Source organism: Centroberyx affinis, unplaced genomic scaffold (assembly GCF_046629955.1).
Source record: "Centroberyx affinis isolate AG114_WGS23_722 - 3 ecotype Tasmania unplaced genomic scaffold, CSIRO-AGI_Caff_v1 ptg000745l_1, whole genome shotgun sequence".
Lineage (NCBI taxonomy): Eukaryota > Metazoa > Chordata > Actinopteri > Beryciformes > Berycidae > Centroberyx > Centroberyx affinis.
Window position 1 is genome coordinate 238,708 of NW_027279358.1, and position 12,074 is coordinate 250,781.

At 41.9% G+C, this 12,074-nt stretch overlaps 1 protein-coding gene across 1 annotated transcript; it reads right to left on the reverse strand.

The window, feature by feature from the left end:
• Positions 1 to 2,617: 2,617 nt before the first annotated feature.
• Positions 2,618 to 10,915, reverse strand: luc7l3 (LUC7-like 3 pre-mRNA splicing factor). The gene is made up of 11 exons (XM_071519859.1): positions 10,680 to 10,915; positions 10,054 to 10,120; positions 9,900 to 9,939; positions 9,667 to 9,811; positions 9,330 to 9,404; positions 8,221 to 8,325; positions 7,700 to 7,861; positions 6,593 to 6,954; positions 5,712 to 5,890; positions 5,033 to 5,262; positions 2,618 to 3,251 (listed from the first exon to the last, which is right to left on the reverse strand). Exons 1-10 carry the CDS (start codon positions 10,776 to 10,778, stop codon positions 5,066 to 5,068), a joined length of 1,431 nt encoding a protein of 476 aa, XP_071375960.1. The 5' UTR covers positions 10,779 to 10,915; the 3' UTR covers positions 2,618 to 3,251; positions 5,033 to 5,065.
• Between the last annotated feature and the right edge of the window lie 1,159 nt (positions 10,916 to 12,074).

Genomic DNA, 12,074 nt, shown 5'->3' on the forward strand with positions numbered 1-12,074 from the left:
AAGGCTTCCCCCTCCATGGGTCATTGTTCCACATCTCTGCTTCTGTCCCAGAAGTTAACGGACCGTCCTCAGCCCACCTGCTAGTTTGTTCTTCTGGGACGGGAAGGGAGGAGAGGGAGCCACATTTTCACAGTGAGCGAACCCAGGGCCAAGAGGCCGAGGCAAGGATCAAGAGGAGAGAGAGGCAGACTGGAGCAGGGGTCACAGCTGGGCCTGTCCGCCACCTCTATCAGGCTTGATCATGTGTAATTGATGGGCAATTTACTTGTGGGGTATAAAGAACCTTGAACAAGGTACAACAATGCGGTTGTAGCAATTTAGTTTTTGAAACACAAATGTATCACTATGATGTATTAAAGACACTCCAGCAGGACCATGTAACATACGAAACAGATTCCACATTACTGTTGCTAAGCTCCAAAATGTATTACATGTAAGACATTTGCAAGCATTATTTTCCCTATTTCCGCATTGACAGTCGAACGGGGGAAAATGAGGACTTTGTGCCGAAGAAAGCAGCAGTCAATTTCCTTCCAAGCCTTTGCTGCATAGGAAAAGCAGAATGTGTTAAAGTCATATCAGCTCAGCATAGTGTTGCTTATTACTTTCTGATCACGCTCTGCCTGGGAAACGGCTTTGATGTAGCAGACAACTGATCGAGCTGGAGGATGATTTTGCTCTGATTGGCATGCCTTCTTTTTTAATCCAGCAAATGCTGCTCGGTTTATTGATCTCACTGGTCGGTCACTGCCATTGCTAAGCTGTCACAAAGTGCTACCAGCGTTTGAATTCAAACTATTTACTGACACAATAAATATAGTCCTAATTTAATGCAAGAAAAGTCTAGATCTCCCTGCATCCTTTATATCGACTGTGGCCATATTCTAACACTGTCAGAAACATCCTTCCTTCCTTCTTTTTCCTGTGATTATCTTGGTTCTATTCTGCTTAAGGTTGATCTGTAATAAACCTCAAACATGACCATGGCCTCTCGTTACATCAAGGGATTATCAAGACGGGAAGGAGGGAGATGCATTTAGGAGGGATTGGAACAAGGCCTAAGTGTTCCTTCTTTGGTGTTCCTCTCTTGGCTTGATTCCAGACACTGGTCTTTGTTGAAGTGGCAGGGAGTAAGTTGTAAACCCTGGCTGGACACTGACCTGGGTGCCCAGTGGCTATTAATTACACTCCCAACGATGACCTCTGAAAAACACCTGTTGCTTTCTCTCCAGGCGCCTGGTTTGGAAAGGTCAGTGCCAAGGCAAAGCGTCAAGCTTTGTACGTATGCGGTGTGGGTAGTGTGAGAGAGGCACATATGTTTGAGACTGACAAGGAACAACAGCCGTGTATGAATGTAAGTGTCCGTGTGTGAGAGACCATTAGTATAAGATTTTCTTAACAATAGTGTGGTGGTAACATTGACAACATTTTAGTTTGTTATCAATCCATAGGACTACCACACGTCTATGGTCGAGTGAACCGGGAATATCATATTGGATAATGCCACATACGCTTTGAGCAATATCAGTGTGACATTACAGATTTGTAAACAGAAGAAAATCCTTTAAGACTATGATAAAATAATAAATGTTCACTAGGTCCAACTTAAAATATAAACTTGTATAGCAACAGCCAGAAGACATAAGTCACTGTGTGATGAGGGCAAGCATATGAATTCATGTGAACCAGCAAGATGCCTTTGCTATCACCCATTAACGAAAACTTCAGAGCTTTGTCCGAAGAGCCACGTGGCTGAAGATGGCCATCACCATTATCATCTGTGTCTCGCTTACTAGCTAAGAGGTATCAGGGTACCAGTGTAGTGGATTTCACTCAATGACAGGTGGAGAGGAGGCAGAGATTGGTCGGATGGGGAATGTTTGGTATTAATGTGTAAATGGATACCCATAGCCTTTTAAGCCTTAGCCGCAGGTCTTGCAACCAGGGAAGCTGAGGTTAGCTCAGCAAGATGTGATACTTAAGTGGCTACTTGTTGAGTCCATTGACTGGTTGCTGTTTCATTGTCATTGCAGCCTAGAGAGCACACTGGGGTCGCAAAACGAGATTTGTCTGCAATAGGCTGTTAACAGTTTGCATTTTCAACATTGACACCAGTTGTACCCAATTCTCATCACACCTCAATACATCAATATACAAGACTCCTGACCTCAAAATCCAAATGACATTAGTGCTAATGTAGTGACATACTAATTTAATGTGGTGGTTCACCGTAATTGCACCATTTATTTCAAAATGTAATTCTGGTAAGATGATGTGATGGGGTGAGGATACTCCAAGTACTCAGAAAGTATCAATCGCCTCAACTAGATCTTTGTTGCCAACTCTAAACCCTAATGACGAAAATCAGTGCAAACAAATCTAGAACTGTGTGAAAATGAGGATGTGATGTAAATATATTTGGCATTACACTAAATGTTAATGGGCATAGCACAACGCAAACCCATTTAGCTGTAAATGATTTGCCTGACTCAATCCTGTTCACAAACATGGCCACAAGAGCAAAAACTATACTTATATGTTTGTACTAACTCATGCTACATTTCCAACACAACGACAGTTCCAATGGTGGAAAAACACAACATTCAAGTTTTCACTTTTTTTATTCATCAAGACAAACATGGGCATTAAAATCAGAGCGAAATGAAACAAATCTTCATTCAGTCTCCAAAACCTTTTGATCAAAATTAATTCAGTATATTTTACAGTAAGGGGACAAGAGCAATCAATGTGAGCTCTAAGTGGAGGAGAAAAAGAGACACGCCCTAACATTGGACTAACATTGTACATACGCTTTCAACTGACTTTTCAAAAGAAAAAAAAGGTCAAGAAGTGAAGTGGAACCTGACAAGCCAAAACAAGCCACAAGTACTGTGTTTTAATTCATTTTCACTAAATGCCAAGAAACAAGGAGAACGAGTAAAGATTCTCAAAAAAGCCATAATGAACTTCCTCTAAGTTTGGTATTTAGGGTGATGTCTAGTTGAGGTCTAGACCAAGTTAAGAAATACATCAGATGAACCACAACTCGCCCGATCCAGCCAAAACAAAAAACAAGTAAAAGAACATGAGAATAAATGTTTTTTTCCTCTTTTACACATCTGTGTTCATGTTTTTAAATAAGCCACTACATTTGTGGTTCACCTTGTTTTTAAGCAGCGAAGTGTCAGGTTCAGGGTAGGGATGGGGTGCGCTCTTCCAAATTCTTCCTCCTCCAGATATCCCAGCTTCCCCTGTTGAGCAAAAATGTTCACAAAATGCCATATTAGCAAGGACCCCCCAACAAGTGCTTGTAGCAACAAATGCTGCTAGTGGTGCTACAATACCATCTACCTAAAGACTTCTAGTCAAATATATCCCTCAAATGAGTCACAGAGGAAATGTAGATTATAAACAGAGACACTTTGCTACTGTACAAATGCTATCCATTTACTAGTACAATGGACACCGGCTGTCTTGACTGCACTTGAGCCACAATATCCTGCCATTTTGTAGATATCCTTCAGACTACTTTTAATTGTTGGTCTGCACTTAGGGTCAACGTGAGGTAATTCAAAAAGGTCCGGTCATTACCTTGGACCTAAATCTTTAAAATTAGTGCCAACCCGTTTGATATTCCCATGGCCATAGTGACAGTTTCACATGATATATTAGTTGAATCAATTACATTTGAGGTCACACACACACACGCACCATACTGCCAACTGAACAAATCCTACATAGAATATCCATAAAGAATACTTTCTATTAAAATTATGTTACACTATGGAAAAAAATACATATTAGTGACAATTTAAGCTGTTGGCAAAGGTATATCAAGCGGGCTGACAGTGCAACTCAATATTTTCTGAATTTCTGTCAGTGTCTCATACGTTTGTATTGCACAAGTAATTTATTTCAAAAGATGTTTGAAGAATAATAAATAGGGAAAAAAGAAACACCATACAAATAAAATGATAAACAATCAAGCTTTCAAGTTCATGTTCTGGAGAAGTACTTTTTTTTTTTTTGACAGGCAACAGCATTCAGAAATGGATGTGGGTAGAGAAAGGAGTACCTGGGGTGAGTACCTGCACAGTTTGAGAGTCAGAGAGTATCCATGATTTTTAATTTGCCTTTTTCTCATGTGGTCTCGCTCACAACACCAACGCTGTGTGAGGTATGGAAGTCAGCTGCAATTCATTCGATAAACCCTACCCTCCAGTTAGTTAGTTACGTTAGGCCCCCGGTGCTATAACACCCCCCAAACACACACTGCATGGCATTATCAGGCACAGTGAGCTGGACAGCAAATCCATGGCATTTGGGAGAAAAGTTATGATTACGTCAAAATAAAAAACGGCTCGTTTTCACATATACCTGAGACGATGGCTACAAGTACGTCTAAAAAGGCTGTGTGTTTGTATATGAGGATGGAAAAAATCCCCAAGATATATATACACATATAGACACACACTGGTTGTAATTTGCTCCATATATGGAATATAGTATGTCAACAAATCAAATTTATCACATATTCCTACTGCCAAGTTAAAAACAAAAAACCAAAAAAGAACAGGTAAATACAGGCAGGAAAAAACGAATTTGACTAGTTTATACTTTTTTTTGCCATTTTGTCCACAAAGACAAATATACAGCTGTATGTGTCATAAAACCGATACAAAACGAGGGGTACCTCCGGGTATGTTTGCTCAGGGCTACACTGGCCTTTCCCTCTTGGCTTTGTGTGAATGTTTTCTACCTTCTTCTCATTCATCGGGCCTAGTCCTTCATCTTCAGTGCATACTTATGATGCACTATTCGAAAACAGGATAAAGATATATGCATACAGTACATAAGACAAAATCATAGGCATTGAACTGAACGTAAACAGGGTGGGAGAGGTAGGGTGAGAGGGTGGGTGGGGGAGATGGGAGAGGTGGGGGCGTGGGAGAAGGGGAGGAGGGGGGGGGGGGGGGGAGGGTGGTGGGTTGGGTTGAGAGCCAGGGGGGAGCGAGGAGGAGGGCGCACTTACCTGAGCCTGATCTGAGGTCCTATCAGATCAGTTTTAATTGGACTGAGTGTCACCTTCAGAATGGAGGAGCTCTTGCTGGCCGTTTAGCAGGGGGGAGGAGGCAGAGCCAGCAGCCTCTGTCTCCATAGGTTCCGCTTCTGACGAGGCCTTGGCGGCGGCCGCGTCGCCGTCATCAGAGGACTTGTCTTTCTTAGAGCTGCTGCTGCACCTCTCCTCTGTCGCCTTACGGTCTGGGAAAGGCGATAACATGTACACATCAATCAAAAAGTAGCTTTTGTAATTACTGAAACACACATGCCATCAGTTCGCTTTCACCATTTAATGTCACAAAAACAGACATTTTAATCCTTTACTCATTTTTCATCAAGTAAACAAAAAGTGCACTTCCTCATATGTATGTATATATGCATTTCCAGTCACACAAAAAGGTTGATGTTGGATCAAATTGTTGTCAAGTGTGCAAGCTTTAACAATTTTCTCAAAATTTAGACTCAACCCAACACTAAGACCAGATGTGTGTACGTGTCACTGTTCTTACTAGCTCGCCATCTACTGTATACAGTACCGGTATATAAAGTCAGACTGTTGCGAAGCACAAGAGTCAAACAGGGCATAAAAAAAACATCTAAACTTCACCTCAAACAAAAGAAGGCCTCTGGACTGCATGTTTGTTCCTCACCTTTGTCTCTAGATGACCGCTCTCTGTCCCTATCCCTGTCTCTGTCCCTGCTGCGGCTGCGATGGCGGTGGGATTTGCGCTCTGAGCTGCGAGACCTCTTCCTCTCGCGACTGCGGGAGCGACGCTTTCTGTCGGCGCGCTCGCGGCTGCGCCTCCTCTCCCTGTCCCTGTCCCGGCTCCTAGAGAAAGGAAGAACAGAATACCTCATGAATACCAAAGCTTTATATTTTTTAAATCAAACAAACTTTCAGCCATTTTCCTTGTCAAATAACTGTACAGGTTTTCCACAATATATGAAACCATCATATATATCAAAAGTCACTCATCCTTACAATTTTCATGCAGAAGTACCATTTAGGTATGAGGTATGGTGATGTGGTGGACATATTTATGTTTCCTCAAGAATTGAACTATGTTTTATGCACGACAATCAGTTTGGGGATGTCATTAGTACTAGTGGGAATGATCCCAGCATTGTTTTAAAAAAGGTGTAGTGGTTGCTTTTGGTAGAGGGGCACATGACTGGAAACCTAGTCTTTAAATTGTCAGGTTTTCCACAACATGTGGAAACCCTGCTTACCCTCACCAGTCATTTGTGACAATAATGGGGGAAAAGTTTTTGTAAAGGCACTCAAGTGAAAATATTTTGATAGCGGTCCTCACTGAAATTAATGGGTACTGTCAGCAGCAGGCTAGCTGTACCCATTCATTTCAATGGGCAATGCTAGCAGTACCAACATGCCATTTTTAGTAAATCTGAAAGGATAAACACTGAACCTTTTCTCCATATCATAACAAGTGACAGACAAGGAAAATGAGACTCAATTTCATAAAAGTCAAGGTTATCCCTTTAATGTATTTGTGAATGTAGTCAGCAATACCTGCTGCGTTTGCGTTCCCTCTCCCTGTCCCTGCTCCTGGACCTCCGGCGTTCACGGGACCTGCTCCTCTTCCTGTCTGATGCCCGGCTGGAGTGGCGGCTGTTGGAGTGGCTCCTCCGCGCTCTCCTTTCCCGCTCTCTGTCTCTGTCCCGGTCCCGTTCTCTGTCTCTCTCCCTCTCCTTCTCACGCTCCCGCTCTCTCTCCTTTTCCTTTTCACGTTCTTTCTCACGCTCTTTCTCCTTCTCCTCCTCCTCCTTGCGCTTCTTCTCCCTTTCCTCCCTCTCACGCTCCCGGTCTTCTCTGTCTCTCTTGCCCGCTGGGCTTTCTCCAATGGGGTCCTCTGAGCGACGACGCAGTTTCTCCTGAGGGTAAATAAGCAAGAGCCCTCCAGGGATAAGCTGACTAATATGGATTAAATTAAAGCTCATTTCAAACATGGTCCAGGTGAAATAGGCCAAATCGTTCATATTGCTTAAAAGCACCAAAATCGGTTTACATGCACAGTTCAATGTCATGAATATTTTCAGAATTTGAGCAGTTGATAAAATGGTACCAATCAGCAGTGGTACCATTACCAGCAGCAGGTTTTCATCCACATCTGCAAAATGATCAAAACATATACATGTCTGATTTTCATGGATAGTAAAATCAAAACATTCTCCATTCTCCTAAAATTTATTTTCATGGCATTCCTTGGCCATCAAAACATAGGTGTAGACATTTTCCCCAACAAAACATGACTGCAACCATCGACTGGTAAAGTTTTTGTGATGGCTCCAATTCTAAAAATGTTCAGGGAATAAAGGTACACCAATTTTGCTGCTTTTATGCAAATCTGAACTATTCATGTACATTTCACCTGGACTAAATGGTGACAAAAAGAAAAACCTGACATACATGCCATCTGACAGCTATTTTTTTTTTCTTTAAAGATACCTATATCACATATCCAGCTATATGGGAACTAAAAAAAGTGTTCCACAATACTGTATTCATCCATACAGGCATATCTTTCTATCTTTGTCCCAGAATGAAAACATGCATCCTATGATTTATGCTCTATATCCATCAATCTATGTAGTTTTCATAACATATGTGAGCCGTTACCTTGAGCTCCTCCACAGTGGATTTGATCTTGGCATAGCCCATGTGCTGCTTGCCCATCAGGTGGTCATCCACACGGGACTGGGCGTCACCCACAATGAGGAAGGCCCCACACACCTCGCACACCTCCATCTGCTTCTCCTGGGCTGCAAAGCTCTCAATGGTCTAGGATGAAGAGCACATCCCAACAGTATCAACAGCACATCCAAACACATCTTTAGGCAATACTGTCATAAGCACTCAAGCTTTCTCAAACACATAAACGGCTTTAATTTCTTATGAGTGAGCTTGGCAAATCCAGAAAGACGCTTCCAAAAAAAAACACTTAAGTAATATTTTTTTTCATCAAATTCATATTTTAAGCAAAATCAATATTCTGTTTTGCTTGTCCATTTTACAAACAGATGTACAGATAACAGATATATATATCAGAAATTTTCCTTTATCTGAACAATGGCAACTATCTTGACCTGCGTCTGTATGACGCCTGAGAGGATTAGCCTCCCTGGAGTTGGCTGACTCACCGAGGGGGTGGAGCTGAGTAGCTCCCTCTCCTCCTTCAGCTGCTCCACCAGCTTCATCATGCCCTGGGCCTCCTCCACACGGCCCTCTGAACCCAGCTCCTCAATCTGGGCCAAAGGAACAGACAGAGAGTTAAAAGAGCCATGTTTTATCCCTATACAGTGTAATAAGACTGGTAATTATACTTCTGAGGTGTTAGTGACACTGTAATATGGTCCTATAAGCTCATTTCATGGTATGTTATTCAAAGTCATGACTGGATTTAGGGCTATATTCCATGTTGGTAGTTCCAGTTGAGATAAGGCTGTGTAAGTGGAATATGTTGGAGATGTAAGGATGAAACCCATTTGGTTTAGGACTCTGTGCGCACTGATTACTAATTCGAGGGCACGGTTTACTAATCCATCCACCCATTATTTTTTTCTTACCAGGTGACCCCTGTGGAGCTCTGTAGAGAACAGCCAAAGCAATGCCACCTTTTTATGCTGAATGACGATTGTAAATTGTGAAAGACAGATCACGTTCCGGTCTGTCATTGCTGCTGGAGCGGCAGCTGTAACTATCGCTCCCGGTGTGGTCAGATATCAGAGTGCGTGCATAGCGGCGTTGTGTCTGGGATTGACCTCATGTGGAAAGAGCACTTTCTTTCTGCTGGTTGAGCACACAGTGCAGAACAAACACCCGGTTCCCTTAATTTGTCGCAAACGTGTCAAACGGTTTCCCGTCTCCAGCCGTTTATTCAATCCATACCTATCGCCGTTTCTTTTTTACTCCTGTCTCAGTGACGCGTGTATCTTCACCAGCTTTCATAAACTTTGTTTGCATATTTCAGCTGTGCTACACTACTGAATCGGTGCTACATTGTGATAGAAAGTGGCTTGCTGTTCATTGGATAAAAAAAAAACTTGCTCGCATTCCATTGGTAAATGTAAAATATTGCTTTGCTGAATATGATTGGATACAACGCATCAAAAACAAAAACCCACGTGGAGTGAGTTTTTTTTTTTTCTGTCAAAAACAGTTTGTGAATCTAAAACGTCCATATGCCGGAAATCCGGCACCTGGCCAGAAGTCTTTAAGCTCTGCAACTCACATTTCACACATCACAAACCTGTACAACTAGGTCCTCGATCTTCTCAGTCAGAACTTGGATTTTCTCTTCGTTCTTTCCTGATGGACCAGGCCCCTGTAGACATAACAAATATATACTCAGGTTAAGGGTAAGCATGCTGAGCAAGTTCGTTTTTGAGACATGATTTCCAGTGCATTCTAAAATGACACAGACTTGCTGAACAACTACATTTTCTTGATCCCTCAGACCAAGCTTTGCCTATTTTCCTTACTGATGCCTTGTGAGTTTCATTCTCAAAAGCATTGCATTAATAAGGACAGATTAATGTGGAATTTCCCCAAAGCCTGAACATGAAATAAGACTAGCTGGCACCTACCCCTGCATTCTGCTGAGCCTGGGACAGGGCCAGGCGTGCGTGCCCTCTACGAATCCTCCTCTCCACCTCTGCCAGGAGGGACTGTAGGTAGCGCAGGAAGTCCCGCTCATAGCCCTCCTTCATGAACCGAGAGCTCTTCTCATACCTGGACAGAATGGAGTAGAAACAGGTTATTGAATAGGAACACGAACACACATATGCACATGGTTTCTACAGTCATAATCAGAACTTACGTTTTCCTAAGGTTTTCATCGTGGATTTTCTCGCAAGGACCTGGAAAAAAATGCAACATTCCATCAGTTTCAAAGTACGAAGCATGCATACACTGGCTGCTAATGTGCTGGAAACAAAGTACTCAAACAATACGTGCTCATGTTCTTCACTTACCCAAGTCAGAGCGGGTGTTCGTGAACAGCTCTGCTGGGCAAAAGCCACACAGATAGTATCGGCAGACCTAGTTCAGGAGAGAGGTAATTGTATTATTTTTCCTCATTTCAATTAAAGTTAGTCACTCAGCAGACTAAGAAGTCAGTTAACCTTAAGTTAAAGACAACAAATGAGGTTTACAAATCGTATGTATGGTCTAAGATCAGTGTTTTATATTGTGTGTGATTCTGACAGGTACCGAGTCAGTGTGTTTCAGTTACCAGCCCTATCTGTTAGCTCCACAAAACGAAACGTTGATTTGAAAGCTACCTAATGTTAGCTTAAGATAACTAAAGGAATCTGCGGCTAGCACCATAGCGCGAGTTAATGACGTACAGGCCTTCGCGTGCAAGCTACCTTGCTAGCAATGATTAGCGTTAGATTTCCAAGGCAACACTTTTATTCCTCGAACAAAATACCAACTTATTAGCTCTCACGAAGCTAACCCTACGAATTATGTGCGTAACCACAGGAATCTGAACTAAAAATAGGGGGCTTAAATTATAACTCGAATGCAAAATATTATCATTTTACAATGCGTGTAGCTTACATTAGCTTATCAAACTGGCTAGGCTAGGCTAACTTACGGTCTCGTGGTCCCATCGTACGTTGCATCGCTTCTCGTCGGGGGCCAAGTTTCTATCTCGGCCCATCAACTCATCGAGTAACTGGGCTGCAGAAAGCATTTTTACCTTAAAACTCTAACTTAGAGTATCCTGAACTCTTTAGTGTGGCTAGTTCACACCATCTATTGCGCGCAAAAGTATTTCTGATCAAAATGGCAGCATCCAAGTGCTCTAACAACAACGTCCAACCAACCAGCCAGCTCGTTTAGCCTCTGAACCGGAAGTAGAATGTTAGTTTGTGGTTATCACACAGAGGACTGCCGACTTGTCAGAGGATGGGTGGCATGTAGGACCATGGATGTGTTGCTGGTGGTGATCCTCTGAGATGATCCTGAGTACTAGTCCTACTCTGTTTTGATGTCCTTTGCTCTAAAGCTGAGAGTGAATCTACTCAGTGTAGGCCTACTCAGTTTGGAGTAGTGTTTCAAGTAGCCAACAAAATCTGAATATTTTCCTTATTAATTATTATTTCAGTTACTGGAACTTAGCAAAGAGTGAACAAGAATGGCTATTTTGATCTTTGGTTTCTCCTTCCTCAGTGTCATCTCTAATTACAGCAGACAGCTGTGCAGTTCAAAATCATATTTAATGAGGTGTTGTCAGTTGAGAGGAAATCTTACCAAATAAGGGTCCACAGCCTATACATATGCATCATCATGAAACAATTTGGGAACCCCTCCAATAGAATATGGTTTTCTCTCACCAGTCATGCAGATTTGTCTGGGATAGCTTAGTTAAAAAATCACGTCAAAATCTGACAGAAGGTGAGTCGGAGAGGCATACTTATCTTGCCTACACCTATGTTGACAAAATACATACCATAAGCAACTATAGAAAACTATTCAACATGGTCTGGGTTTGAAAAGTGAGGATTGTATCACTTAGATAAAATCTACTTTTTGTAATTCAAGAATAGGGATGGAAACACTGTCTCATTCAATGCTATTTGATTATTAAAATATTATTTTCCTTGATCTTGACAGCTCATCTCAAAACTTATGTAGGCTAAACAGTAGGCTTCAAGAGGCAAAAGTCTACTTTTGTAGAATAATAACCTGAAAGTATTTTTTGTGAAATTCCCCATCAGTTCAACCTTTATCTATGCTACCCTGCTTAGGAAACTTAGGAAACATTTGCCAACAAAGATCCCAAACCAAAACCAAAAGTGTGTCATATTGGCTATTCCAAAAATAACTCCATGACTATGGTGGTGACATGAGAGTAGCTACTTAAAACAAACACAGGTGGAATGGAAAACAAATTCCATGATTGTTTGATGTATGATCAACAAAGACTATTCAAATACCATTCGTCCATGTGAGACAATAGAGGCATGAAAAAAACACAAGTTTTAGA